The 14,905-nt window shown below is 49.4% G+C and overlaps 1 protein-coding gene across 2 annotated transcripts in view; it reads left to right on the forward strand.

The window, feature by feature from the left end:
- The window catches only part of SLC7A8 (solute carrier family 7 member 8), a 34,004-nt gene that overhangs the window by 11,400 nt on the left and 7,699 nt on the right, over positions 1–14,905 (forward strand). The window contains exons 2-6 of one of the 2 annotated variants that reach the window (XM_030187408.1): positions 90–294; positions 1,643–1,794; positions 10,908–11,033; positions 12,918–13,071; positions 14,714–14,837. In XM_030187408.1, the coding sequence (XP_030043268.1) occupies positions 90–294; positions 1,643–1,794; positions 10,908–11,033; positions 12,918–13,071; positions 14,714–14,837 (761 nt within the window). Of the gene's footprint in view, positions 1–89; positions 295–1,642; positions 1,795–10,907; positions 11,034–12,917; positions 13,072–14,713; positions 14,838–14,905 lie in introns of those variants that run through there. The other variant, XM_030187409.1, reaches the window with a different exon arrangement.

Raw genomic sequence — 14,905 nt, forward strand, 5'->3', positions numbered from 1 at the left:
CCTTTATGAAGAGGTTCACCCAAGACGGTGTACAGATTGTTAGGCTCTGTAAATGCGCTGATCACTTCCTCTCCTTTCTCTCCCATAAGGTAACATCATTGGATCCGGGATCTTTGTGTCGCCCAAGGGTGTGCTAGAGAATGCCGGCTCAGTGGGGCTCGCTCTGATCGTCTGGATTGTGACAGGCGTAATCACAGCTGTAGGTGCTCTTTGCTATGCCGAGCTGGGAGTCACCATCCCCAAATCTGGAGGGGATTACTCGTACGTCAAGGACATATTTGGAGGCCTAGCAGGGTAAGTTTCTGTCTTCTGCTGTGCTCATGCACACCCTTCCCCTTCGGGTTCCCAAACCTGGTCCTGGAGGCACCCCTGGCCAGTCAGGTTTTTGAGGAGACCCACAATGAGAGAGATTTGCATGCAGTGGAGGCAGTGCATGCAAATTTATCTCTTGGATCAGGGGCGTAGCCAGACAACAGATTTTGGGTGGGCCTAGGCAAGAATTGGGTGGGAACCATGTGTTCTCCCCCCCCCCCCCCCCAAAAAAAAAGAAATGATCTCAGCTGGTGGGAAAACGCTTCTTTCCACCTTGGCAGCAGGCATGCACTGAAAACTGAGCATGCGCAGGTGCCGGTGTTGTGGAGAGTAGCGTTTTCGTTACCACCAGGGGGAAATCTTCAGCTGGCGGAGCTTGGGATTCCCACCAGTTACCACTAAACACGAGCTACTGTTGGGTGGGCCTGAGCCATAAATGAGTGGGCCCTGGCCCACCCAAGCCCACCTGTGGCTACTCATTATGGATATCCTGAAAACCTGGGATGCCTGCAGGACCAGGTTTGGGACCCACTGTCCTATAGCATCATATGGATGAGCAGGGGCATAGCCAGACCTCGTGGTGGGAGGGGGCCAGAGCCCGAGGTGGGGGGGCACATTTTAGTCTACTGCCCTGCCGCCAACTTAGAGCTGGTGTTAGGTATCCCAGCAAGGAAAAGCAGGCCCGGAAAGCCAGCCCAGGCCAGGGAGAAGAAACAGCAGCGACAGGATCGCTTGAGGATTTGTGTCCTACATATTTGACACCAATATGACAAAGCACTTAAAAATACGTGGAGGGCCAGAGCCCGTGTTAGGGTAGCCACCAGGGCAACTGCTCTGCGCATGTTGAATCTTTCTGCCACGGCCAGGATGAGAAGAAAATGAATTCCTTCACTGACGCTCAGCCCTTCTTCCTTCTCCCTCCCTCCTGCTCTCTGGTGTGTGCGGACTCTTCAGCGCACGCACCAGGCACCATCTGCCCGATTTACTTCCTCACGTTCAAAGCTAATACTGCGCATATCGTTTGCATACTATTAGCTTCGAGCATGAAGAAGTTACTTTAGTTGTAGCGGTAAACTCTGGCGCTGTTCCGTACAGCGCCGGAGTTTTGAGCATCGGGGCATTAATGCATGGGGGAATGGAATATTGTCGCTATTTGGGGATTCCAGAATTTGTTACTCTTTGGGGTTGTGGAACGTTGCTACTCTTTGGGATTCTGCCAGGTACTTGTGACCCGGAGTGGCCGCTGCTGGAAGCGGGATACTGGGCTAGCTGGACTATCGGCCTGACCCAGTATGGCTATTCTTATGCCTTTTCTCCTTGTATTTTGCAGATTCCTGAGGCTATGGATTGCTCTCCTAGTGATTTATCCCACCAACCAAGCGGTCATTGCTCTCACCTTTTCTAACTACGTATTTCAGCCACTCTTCCCGACGTGCTTTGCGCCCCAGACTGGCCTCAGGTTGCTCGCTGCCGTCTGTCTGTGTGAGTGCCTGTATTTATGATCTGCAGAGTCTGCTCCTTGGGGAGGGGTGGGGTGCAGATTAATCCAAATGGTTCTAATACATACTCACCCCCATTGTTTGTGGTAATGTTCTCGAAAACACTTGAGGATGTTTTTCAGGTTCCTTCCTACCCTGGATGGGGAGAGCAGTTTATTTTTATTTTAATATTTATTTAGATTTTGCTCATATCTTTTCCAGTAGTAGCTCAGGGTGAGTTACGTTCAGGTACACACTGGGTATTTATCAGTCCCTGAAGTCTTCACAATCTAAGTTTGTACCTGAGGCAGGGGCGTAGCCAGATAGCAGATTTTGGGTGGGCCTAGTCAAGAAGTGGGTGGGCACAAGGTGTTCTTCTCCCCCCCCCCCCTAATGCGATGAGGCCAGTATCAGCAGCTTAGGAAGCTTAGACTGCTGAAGTGGAGAGCAGTGTTTTCAGCGCCATCAGGGGGAGGGTCTTCAGCTGGCGAAGCTTGGGATCCCCACTAGCTAGCATTAAATATGTGCTGCTGTTGGGTGGGCCTGAGCCCTAAGTGGATGGGCCCCGGCCCACCCAGGCCCACCTGTGGCTACACCACTGACCTGAGGCAAAGTAACTTGCCCAAGCTCACAATGAACAGCAGTGGGATTTGAACCAGCTGACGTCAAGACCTGGTGCTCTAACCACTAGGCCACTCCTCCACTCCTGATGGATCAGAGTTTTTCCTTCTTCTTGTATTTGCTGGTTCCGGGGTGGCTCCCAGTTGGGGTTCAGGACTGGGATTTCTTGCTATAGCTAATGGGGAAACAGTGGATGCCCCCTGTGTCTCTGGCAGTGGATCTCAGTTCTGAGGCTGGGACTCCATATCCCTCCTGGTGCAATGAAGGAGGTGAGTTTTTTTTTTTCCAGCTCATTATCTAAGAACAATGAATCACAGCTCCACAGAGTGAAGGCTAAGCACCAAACAGAACTTGTTTGAGCCAGTTCAGCTTATGGTTTCCAAGTGGGGGTAGGAGACACAGAGACCAAGGGGAAGAGTGGCGGTTTTGGTAGAGCTGGGGGAAGAGGATTGTGCAATTCCAGCTGCCGGCTTCTGGTTTTATTATTCTTCAGACATAGTTGATTATTCAATGCTGAGTCAGGAAATCACGAGAGTGCAGATAGCAAGGAAACAGCAAGAAAAACAAAGGTTAAAGCCAGACCTTCTGAGGACAGGGAGAAGTTGCTCTCCCCCCCCCCCCCACCCCCACCCCCGCTCTCTTTCTCATCACATGGGCCGTACTAGCGCCCGCATTTACCGGTGTAGAATGATCAGAGGGATCTAGCTTGGCAAACAATGAGTGCGCCATGCCTTAGCGCAGATAGCATGCAAAATGAGGTCATTTTGTATTCCTCCCCAATGATCAGAGAACAACGCCTGAAATAAAGGTGCCTTACCTGGGGAACCGGGTTTGATTCCCACTGCAGCTCCTTGTGACTCTGGGCAAGTCACTTAACCCTCCATTGCCCCAGGTACAAATAAGGACCTGTATATACTCTGTAAATTGCTTTGAATGTAGTTGCAAAAACCACAGAAAGGCGGTATATCAAGTCCCATTTCTCTTAACAACGCCAGGTCCGAGCAGGCGTTAGGGTGTTGGAAGAGAGGATTTCCCATGATTCTTCGCTTTTGGAAGCAGAAGGAAGCCCGTGCGAGCCCTGGAGCGCTGGCTGTGAGAAACAGCAGACCCGAACGTGAAGCACACATTGGCGTTCTCGTCCTGCATTTAAATCGGAAAGTGGCCATGCTTAAAAAAAAGCAAAAAAAAAACCAAAGCACACTTTGCATCTAAATATAAGCACCCAAAAAAAAAAAAAATTAAAAACACTTATATTTAGGCTGAAAAAAAAAAAACCAGACGCCAATGAGTGCTTCGCGTTTGGGTTTTTAACAGGCGCATGCGCACAGGAGCTGAGCTTACCACTGAACTCGTCCGTGCGTGCGCCAAGCACAATCCTCCCATCAAACTCCTAATGCTGAGCACTGTGAATGCGCCTATATTTGCATCTCATTAGCTTTGAGATTTAGGGTGGGTTTTTTTAATGGTGCTGTTCAGAATAGCGCTGGAGTTTTGATCATCAGCCCCTGAATGCAGAGGATTCCTTTTCACAGCCTTCTCCATTTCAACCCTGGCCAGCTTTACCACTAGATCAACTAAGCAATTAGGGAGTCAGCTTCTAGCAGAGCAGAAAAGAGGAGTCCAATTAAACAAAGCAATAGGTCCTGATGGACTGAGACACACTCCAGGAACTGTCAGCTGGTCCTGTTATCCACAGGGAGGTTGGACAGTTTTCAAGATAGCCTACTCACCTTGTTTGCATGATATCATCCCTGTCTTAATGGATTTCCTCCTCTTCTCTAGTCTTTGCTTTTATTTGCATTATTTGTATTTTTAGCTTGTTGTAAAACGCCCTGACCTTGTCTGTTCAGACAGGGTGGTATAACAAATTTTAATAAACACCTGCATTTCGGAAATTGCCTTCAATATGAACCAAAGTTAAATATGAAGAGTTGACGTCCAGTGATGTCTTTTTTTACAGGCTCATTCTGGGAGGCAGGTCCAGCCCTTACCAATTGCGGGACCCTGTGCAGATGAGTTTGTTGCTCCCCAGATGAGGCGTCAGGATTTATTTATTTAAACAGGCCCAGCTTCCTAAAGGGAATGTTGGGACCCCAGTGATTGCGTTAATACAATAACACGGGTCCTGGCACACCGAGGGAGGAGCAAATGGAGGAAGGTAAAGGGGGCGGAGGCGGCTGTGGTGGCCCTGCTCCGAGCCTAGCTCTGTCTCTCAGCGGCCCTGAAGCGTGGGGTCCTGTGCGGCCAGCTCTGCTGGGAGGGGTGGTCTTATGTTGTTCATGATAGTTCAGTGTAATTCAAGGTAGCTAGGCGGGCCCTGAAAATTAATTGAAAGGGATGCAGACCTGAAGGTTTACTCTTGTGCTAGCCTGATTTAAACTACATTGTAATAATCAGGTTCCTGAAACCTCCTCTTTAGGTTATGTCTTGACTAAACTGTAACCTGTAGCTTGCAGGGACGTCTCCTGTATCTGTACTGTGATAGGTATGTTTGGTGCAGTAGAAATGAGAAGTGATAACATGCATTAGTTTTGGTGGATTATTGCTGGTCCAGCGGTTAGAATTTGGAGTCTGTCGGTGAGTTATGGGTTGCTTGAGAAAAGTCTGAACCGAATTGCTGGGCCACTTGGGCTCTGGCTTCTGAAACTGAGAGAAGGCCGCTAGGACACTTGCTGGCCCCAGTGTTGTTTACATGGAGTCCGTGGATTTAGTGCCAGGCCTCGCTAAGTCAGTTAACACACCAAGACGTTTGATAAGATTCTGGCTGGCTGACCTTTGCTTGGTCTCTGGGGTTATTCCTTATCGCTGTGTGACGCACTCAGAGAGGTGGAAGGTGTTCTCCAAGTTACATGGGACAGAGAACAACAACGAAAAAAGGAGTCAAGGAGAGAGAGGACCTGTACAGGTGGTCATGCCAGGAAAGTTTTCCAAGTCTGCTTCTGGGGACATTCAAGGAGAGAGGCGTTGAGATCGAGGGACGCTGAAGGCAAGGACAGCCATAGTGCCACGTGCCGAGTGAAAAGCCACAGAGGCTCACTCCAAAAGAACAAGAGATCCGCTGAATTAGAACATGCACATCCTTCAACGTCTGTCCATTTCCCTAATTTTGGACAGAAACTACCCCCCCCCCCCCCCCCCCCCCCCCCCCCACACACACACACACTCTTTCTCTTGATGCTTTGACAGTTCCTGTGAAAGTGCTGACTAGCAGGTAGGCAAAGGAAGAGGGACTGAACAGAAACCAGCAGGCCTGGGATGGGGGAGTTTATCTTCTTGGTCCAGAGAGATATCCTGGGGGAGGAGGAGGGCCAGTAAGTGTTCTTGGGAGCAATCAGAAGAAGCACACTCCCCCCCCTTACCTTTAGGTTTCCGTATGGCCCTTTCTTAGGTTCAGGAGCCATTCTTTGCATGACCATTTCTAGTTGAAAGTATTACGTAAAGAGGTTAAATGTGAAAAATAATGGTAACATCTTTCAGGGGGTAATTTTATAACCCCCCCCCCCCACACACACACACACACACACACTGATGGAAAGTACAGCTGCACTTTTCAGTTTCTTGGCTTTGGGATTTTCAGGGTTGAAATACACGTGTGTGTTCCCTTTCCAAGCAAAGCACACCTTCAACCCCCCCACTGATTTATGCAGACTAAAAACATGTGCGTAGTTTTGAAAATGCAGAAGCGTGTCCGTGGTTTCAAACCTCCCCCTGTAGAGGGTAAAGGTTTGTATAAAATGGCACCACACGTGGACTTTTGCCCCTATGTACGACCTGCGGTGTTATAAAAGTACTGGGGAGTTACATGTTCATTGGGAGATTGGTTTCTGGCCAGTTATTTGGATAGTATCAGGCTGAAAAAATGTGTCTAATCAGCCTATTACTATCCATATAGAAAAGGGGTGGAGGAACTAAGGTTGCTAACTGGATCCTGATTCGCCTAATACGGTTGATCCAGGCCTGGGTTTACCCCCATTGCATGCAGGGAGTTGTAGTCTTGCTTTTCTTAGGGAATGCAATTGGGTAGAATCAGAACTTACAAGGTCCCTGCATGCAATGGGGTAAATTCAGGTCAGATGAATCTAGATCTAGTTTGGCAAAAATGATTCCAATAGGGCTATATTCCTGCCTGTGTTGTATATAACTATTTTTCTTCCCTCCGGGGGTCATAAGAGAGGCAGTTTGTGTGCAATATCTCTAGCATTCTTGGGGTGGGGCCTTATGGCTCCAGATAAAGGAGGACAGATTGAGCCACTCTGGGTTTTACTTCCATGTCCTCCTTTATCTGAGGCCATGTGGTAACCCTAATGGTTGAGCTTACACAGCAGGGGCGTAGCCAGACACCCAAGTTTGGGTGGGCCTGGGCCCAAGGTGGGTGGGCAGAACTCTGCCTTGTCCTACAAGTGATTTGGTTTCTCCCTCTCTCGCCTGCATGCCATATGGTCTTTGAAACATCCTCTCTCCCCTGTATACCTTTTAAATAGCAGATTTTCACCGGCAGCAAACAGTTGTTGGGAGTTTTTGGCTGGTGGGGCTTGGGGTCCCTGCCAGCCACATTATAGGTGTGCTGCTACTTGGTGGGCCTGAACCTAAAGTGGGTGGGCCTGGGCCCACCCCAGCCCACCCTTGGCTATGCCACTGTTACACAGATGCAGAGATAGGAGGGAGCTTCAGCCACCCAGGGAATTTCCCCCCCCGACACCCCTTCAAGAGAATACTCACCTGTACTGTACTCACTCTGCCTTCAGTGCTTGTTAGGGTTACCAACTCAGATTCACCTGTCCTGTGTTTACTTCACCCCCACTGCATGTGGGGTATTTCTGATTTCCCCTTTTGCATCTCCTATGAAAAGCAAGACCACAAGTCCCTGCATGCAGTGGGGTAAACCCTGGACCAGATCAACCCTGTCAGGTGAATCTGGAGCCAGCTGGTAACCTTAGTGCTTCTGCAAAGAATGTTCTAGTGAAATGAAGTGTTTACAGGATAAGGGGGGGGGGGTGGTATTCAGCAGTAAGTCCAATTATATATCTCTGTGTGGGGAGGAAGGATTGCGTATCCTCAGTGCTAGTATCTGTGTATATTTACTGAATTTTTTTAACAGATTCACCCAAGGCATTTTGCAGCAAGAATAAGCCAGACATAAGCAATAGACAATTTGCAGCAGTAAACATATTCAGATAACATTATGTTCTGATACTTGTTTGTGTGTCTGGGCTGTACGTAGAAGGGGTGGAGGCCTGTGATGCAGGCATGGGTTGTATATTATCTGCTGTATTCCAGTATGTGTGTGGGGCTTCTCAGGTTATATATATGATGGAGTGGGGAGGCTGTTTTTCAGATGATCGGTCTGTTTCTAAATATGTAAACAACCCTTCGTTCTCCCTTCTGACTCTTCTCCCCCCCCCAACCCCTATTAATCTCACTTGTTGTAGTTACAAGGTCCCTAATGTCAAAATAAGGCCTGTACTCAATCATAGTGAAGCTTCTTTCTGGCTCCTATCCCCTTGTCCTTGCTGTTGCTTCCTCTCTGTTGGTCTAAGTCTGCTCCCTTCTGCCTCTCTTCCTCCCTCCCCTTCACACCGGTCTGTTTCCAGTTATCTGACAGAAGGAAAAACAAATCCCTCTGTCCAGCTGGCCTGGGCTCATGCCACCTGACAGGATCTGAACCTCTGCTCTTGAGAAATTGAGAGCCCCAGGGCTGGGTACTGCTGTCAATGAGTCAGGAAAGGCAAGACCCAGGATAAATACTTCATATGGCGGGAGAGGAGAGTCTGGAACAGAGTCTCAAGACCCAGAGTCTTCTCCTTGTGGAAATTATGGTCTCATTGTTTTCACTTTCAATTAGTTCATAATGAGAGGAATTTTCTCTCCGGGACATCTTAGAGGTTGGGGCAGAGCCCATGGAGGCTAGGAACCAAAATTCCTTATTGACAAACAATTCCAGACAAGTGGGTAGGGTACCCCTGGGTAAAATGTCAGGGACCCTCTCCCCCCCACCCCTGTTTTCCCTGTCTCTTACAGGAGATGACAGGTAGAACATAGGCCATGAATCACCAGGTCTTGTTTTTCTCATATTCCTCTTTGTAGCCACAGGGGCCCTGGTCATGTGATGCACTTACGTTGCTTGTTTTTGAGCTGGTCTTGGAACATAGTCCTCTGTCATCCTGTATTTGTGTTCTTTGCGTGTGTGTGTGGGGGGGATGTGTTTCTTCAGTGCTAAGGCACATACATTTCACTTTGCATTTTAATGCCTTATGGGTTTGTATGCATGTGTGTGGGGGGGGGGGGGGGGGGGGGGGAGAACGATGTTTCTCCTCAATACTAAGGCTCATTTCACTTTGCATGTTGATGCTTTATGGGTTTGTGTGTGTGCACATGTATTTTTTTGGCTCTTTGGGTGCCTGCCATTCTGTGTGTCTGATCAAGCTCCTTTATACAGTACTACAGTTTTGTAAAAGTCTCTGCTCTGATCGTGCACTGTCTCTTGTCTGGATGACTTTGTGCTTAGGGTTAGGCGTTCTGTGTGTGTGTGTGTGTGTAGGTCAGTCTAAGGTTGCTGGTGCTGCAGCATGTTTGTGAAGGATTGTGTTTCCAGTCCCTGTCAGTGAGAATCAGGCACCCTGAGAGAGGGGTTGTTTTGGTATAGGCTGGAGAAGCTGACACGAAGATTGGACGCCCTCTGCTTGGCTCTCAGAATCAGCCTCTCTCTCAAACCTGGGAAAACAGAGAGAGACAGAAAAACAGTACTGGCTTTTATTGGACGGTGTTACCAGCCCCTCATGGGACCTAGAGTCCGATGTGAATATCCGTGCGTAAGCATATCATCACACTGAGTTGGAGTGAGGTCATGTATCTCCCCGATGAAAACCAGATGGGAAGGGAGATGAGAGAGATGGTACAAAGATGGCTTCCTGCTGAGAACTAGACAGGAGGAGTTATGAAAGACATAGGAAGGCATATGATGGTCCTTGTTGAGAACTGGTTGGGAGAGACGCAAAGAATCGATCTTTGCTTATTTAAGGTTGGAGGTACCAAGTCACCAAATCAAAGACTCAGGGTTGAGATTAGAACATGGAATTCCATGTGTTTGAAGGTTGGGGCGAGGTTTGCAGCGTCTGTCATGTGCATCTGTGTAGCTGAACTGCGTATTACGAAGGTTTGTGCAATGGTACCTTTAGGAGAATGAAAGAATGCTCCTTTTGAGCACATCAGCCTGATCGGTCCTTCTGATAAACATCGGAGGAGGAGGGGTCTGTGCAGATTTTTAAAAGCAATTGATGTCCTTATCCAGGCTCCTTTCTCCTCCGGTGACCCGTTTCGACCTTATAATCTTTCATCCCCTAATCCCTCTTCTTTTCTCCAAAGTCTTTGGCCTCTGCCTTAATTTGTCCTGGAGACTGGGAAGGGTTTTTTTTTTTTTAAATTTTTTGCAATTCCTTTTTATTCCACCTTATGAATACAAAATCTTAAAATGGTACTGTTCAGACCAACTTCCATTTCGGTACGTTAAACCCTCCATCCTAAACAGCTCTACTACATCCTGGCAACCTGTTAGTTCAGACCCTGCCCCCCCCTCCCCAATGTATCACCCCCTATTTTCATTATCTCCTCCATATCTATACCTTATATAAGAATTAACATTGCAACTGCACAAGAGAGGGTCAAAGTACACACAAGAATGGGGATTCAAGAAAGCACCAAGGGCTTTTCAGTCATTTTGCACTGTCATAAAACAAGCACCGTATCTCCAGCATGCAAACTCTCTCTCCCTTGCCTCAGTACTCAAGTGCCCTGTTTGCTATGAGTGGCACTCTACCTTTCTTGCCTCTCACGCACTAGAGAGAGACAGTAGGGGAGGGTATTAGGACCCTATCAGCATACTCTCTTTACTGGGCGATACACTGCATTCTAGAGAAAGGTATTGTAGAATGATGCCCTTTCCGTACAATGCACAGCCAATGAGGGCTGCACGCTCCCGGGGCATTGTACAGTGTGTAATCTACATCCTGGTAAAATTCCTGGCTTCCAGAAAGGCAGCTGAGGGGAGATATGATAGAGGTCTATAAAATGAGTGGAGTGGAACAGGTAGATGTGAAGCGTCTGTTTACGCTTTCCAAAAATACTAGGACTAGGGGGCATGCGATGAAACTACAGTGTAGTAAATTTAAAACAAATCGGAGGAAATTTTTCTTCACTCAACGTGTAATTAAACTCTGGGATTCGTTGCCAGAGAATGTGGTAAAAGCAGTTAGCTTAGCGGAGTTTAATAAAAGGTTTGGACGGCTTCCTAAAGATAAAGTCCATAGACCATTATTAAATGGACTTGGGGAAAATCCACTATTTCTGGGATAAGCAGTATAAAATGTTTTGTACTTTTTGGGGGATCTTGCTAGGTATTTGTGACTTGGATTGTCTACTGTTGGAAACAGGATGCTGGGTTTGATGGTCTTTCCCAGTATGGCAATACTTACGTAAGTCTCTCATTCTTATCTCTTTCAGTGCTCCTGACATGGGTGAACTGTGCCAGTGTGCGTTGGGCAACAAGGGTTCAAGATATCTTCACAGCCGGCAAGCTTCTAGCACTTGCACTCATTATTATTATGGGTATAGTGCAGATCTGCAAAGGTAAGAGTTCCTGCACCTGTATACCCCCCTCACCCCACCCCACCCCGTCCCACAGAGAGTGAGGCCTGCTCTCAGGCTGCCATCAAAGAGAGCAGCACACCCACAGCACTGTACAGAAAGACCCCTGGCAGATGGTCACTTTGTTCCAGAGACAGGAGACCTGTGCACACCCCTTACCCTGTACACATCACCATGGAGTCCCAGGCAAAGGTATCGGCCTGCTTATCCGACATTGCTGCCTGGACGTCCAACCGCCACCTGAAACTGAACATGTCCAAGACCGAGCTCATCGTCTTTCCACCAAAACCCACTTCTCCTCTTCCTCCACTTTCTATCTCAGTTGATAACACCCTCATCCTCACCGTCTCATCTGCCCGCAACCTCGGAGTCATCTTTGACTCCTCTCTCTCCTTCTCTGCGCATATCCAGCAGATAGCCAAGACCTGTCGCTTCTTCCTCTTTAACATCAGCAAAATTCGCCCTTTCCTCTCTGAACACACCACCCGAACTCTCGTCCACGCTCTCATTACCTCTCGCCTGGACTACTGCAACTTACTCCTCACCGGCCTCCCACTTAGCCATCTATCCCCCCCTTCAATCTGTTCAGAACTCTGCTGCACGTCTCATATTCCGCCAGAACCGATATACTCATATCACCCCTCTCCTCAGGTCACTTCACTGGCTTCCGATCAGATACCGCATTCAATTCAAGCTTCTCCTTCTTACCTACAAATGCACTCAGTCTGCTGCCCCTCACTATCTTTCTACCCTCATCTCCCCTTACGTTCCCGCCCGTAACCTCCGTTCACAGGATAAATCCCTCCTCCACCACCGCCAACTCCAGGCTCCGCTCATTCTGCCTCGCCTCACCCTATGCTTGGAACAGCCTTCCCGAGCCCTTACGCAAAGCCCCCTCCCTGCCCATCTTCAAGTCTTTGCTTAAAGCCCACCTCTTCAATGCTGCTTTCGGCACCTAACTCTTACCTTTCAGGAAATCCAGACTGCCCCAATTTGACTGCCCCTGTCGGTCTGACTGTTCACGTGTCTTTTAGATTGTAAGCTCTTTGAGCAGGGACTGTCCTTCTATGTTAAATTGTACAGCGCTGCGTAACCCTAGTAGCGCTTTAGAAATGTTAAGTAGTAGTAGTAGTAGTAGTACACACACTGTTTCAGCCCTGCTTCAGACCCTCCTCTCTCCCCCCGGCAAGGAGCCAGGACCCTGCCTCAGAGGCACCTCCCAATGCCCCAACAGAAAAATCCATACCCACAGCTGAGCTCATTCTGTGCCATGTTTGTGGTCTTGGCTGCGTTAGAGTAGTCTCTGGCTCCTTTCCCTCTCAAATCAGCAGAAATATCCAGGCATTTACAAGACAGGATCCCACATACCAGAGAGAACAGGTTTGGTGATGGATGGGATTTTTCTGGGCCAAGGGGCTCTTGCATCGCTGAGTCCTGTTCTTAGAGGGAGGCTGAATGGGCCTGAAATGCTAATTCCCTGACTTGGCTGGTGGAAGCTGGTTTGTCTGGAAGTCCTGGAAACTCGCATGGCTTAACTGCTGTGAGGCCCTGATACCTTGCTGCAGAGGTGCAAATGTGTGTGTATATATGACTTGTGAATCCAGATCTGCTGAGCACATTAACTAAAGTCAGTGTTTGGCAACATTCATGTTCTGGGTGGCAGTGGCTACTGATATCTCTTGCTGGTAGTCCTGGGTGCCTGGTTTCCAGGCAGAGGTTCATCATGCTGCCAGGCTGAAGAGACTAGAATGTAATTTTTTTTTTTCCTCTCTGTCTGTCTTGCACTTTCCCCCCTATCTCCCCCCCCCCCACACCCACCCATTTTGTCTGGTCTGCTCCCACCCCACCCACGCACTGTCTCTGTAGGTGAATATTTCTGGTTGGAACCTAAGAATGCCTTTGAGACTTTCCAGGAGCCAGACATCGGACTGATTGCGCTCGCATTTCTTCAAGGCTCCTTTGCTTACGGCGGCTGGAACTTCCTGAACTACGTTACAGAAGAACTTGTTGATCCTCACAAGTAGGTAACCACTGTAAACATAGTAGATGACGGCAGAAAAAGACCTGCCCGGTCCATCCAGTCTGCCCAAGAAGATAAATTCATATGTGCTACTTTTTTATTTGTACTGTGCTCTTCAGTGCACAGACCGTATAAGTCTGCCCAGCACTATCCCTGCCTCCCACCACCAGCTCTGGCACAGATCGTACAAGTCTGGCCAGCCCTATCCCTGCCTCCCAACCACCAGCTCTGGCACAGACCCTATAAGTCTGCCCAGCACTATCCCGTAAAGGCCGTGTAGGCTACCATAGTGCCCCCTGGGATCTAACAGGTGACTTTACTGGTTGCTGCATGAGCTGGAGGGCAGGGCCGCCGAGAGACTGGGCCAGGCCCGGGACAAGGCCGCCCCCGGGCCCCCCACCCGAGGTCGCCTGGCCTCCCCTCCACCCACCACCGGGCCTTCTCTCCACCCCTGGGCCCTCTGCACTGACCTTAAGCGCCTCACCTTCGAAAGTGCAGCAAGCAGCGGCAAACCACTCCTTCCTTCCGTGTCCCGCCCTCGCGGAAGTTACATCAGGCGGGACACGGAAGGAAGGAGTGGTCTGCCGCTGCTTGCTGCGCTTTCGAAGGCGAGGCGCTTAAGTTCAATGCCAGGGAGCGACAGAGGGCGGGCAGGCCGGGCAGCGGCGCCAGGCTCCCCCGGAGGCCCGGGGAACTTTGTCCCCCCATCCCCCCTCTCTCGGCGGCCCTGCGGGAGGGGTATCTGGGGTCAGTTTCAGCAGGAGTGCTGTGAAGATCGTTCTCTGCAACCTTTATTCCTCCATCTGTAATCTGTACGGCAGAGGTGTAGCCAGACATGAGCCCAACGTGGGTGGGCATACAAATCCCCTCCCCTCCCCCATGCTTTCTGCCCCTGCACCAGCGTCCCAAAACAAATACAAATAAATACCTGAGCTGGTGAGGATCCCCAAGCCCCACCAGCTGGAAGAGGTCCTCCGGCAACCAGAAACAGGTCATTCATCGACATGCGGTGGCACTGCCTCACACTTCCTGCACATACTGAGTTTTCGTGCATGCATGGGGGGGGGGGCAGCACGGCAGGAATGCATGGACAGTGCCGCCGGCTGCAGCAAGTAGAGGACTGACGTGTTCTGGCGGCTAGAGGACCAGCTATAACAAAGGTGCCAGAATTTTGGGTGGGCACAGGCCCAGTCATGGCTATGCCACGGCTGTGATGCAGACATCAACACACGAACAAAGACATATGCATGTAGGCTTTTCTGGGGCGTGTGGCTGCATTGTGATGTCACTGAATGTCGTCTAGGCTTCCCTGTGATTGGTTAAATCCTCATCTGATACGCAAAATGATTGTGTCCTGCAGTACGTGCCATTATTTTGGGGGTGAGGGAAAGGATTTATTTCCTAGAGCAGAGCTTCTCAACCTAGTCCTCAGGTCGCACCAAGCCAGTCAGGTTTTCAGGATATCCACAAAGAATGCTGTATGGAATGGAAGTAGCGCATGCAAATGATCTCATGCATATTCATTGTTGGTATCCTGAAAACCTGCCTGGGTTGAGAAGCCCTGTCCTAGGGTAAAATCTTAGGCTTTGGACAAGAAAAGCTTATTTACTGATTTCATTCTCCTGTTCACCCTTTTCTGCAGGAACCTGCCCCGGGCTATCTTCATCTCCATTCCGCTTGTCACTTTTGTATTCGTGTTTGCGAATATTGCTTACATCACGGCCATGTCGCCAGAGGAGCTCTTAGCCTCCAACGCTGTCGCTGTGGTAAGGGGGGGGGGGTCTCTCTATCACTGGTTTTACCTTCTGGAGATCCATATCCCTGGGGTAGGGGT

Source organism: Microcaecilia unicolor, chromosome 14 (genome assembly GCF_901765095.1).
Source record: "Microcaecilia unicolor chromosome 14, aMicUni1.1, whole genome shotgun sequence".
Lineage (NCBI taxonomy): Eukaryota > Metazoa > Chordata > Amphibia > Gymnophiona > Siphonopidae > Microcaecilia > Microcaecilia unicolor.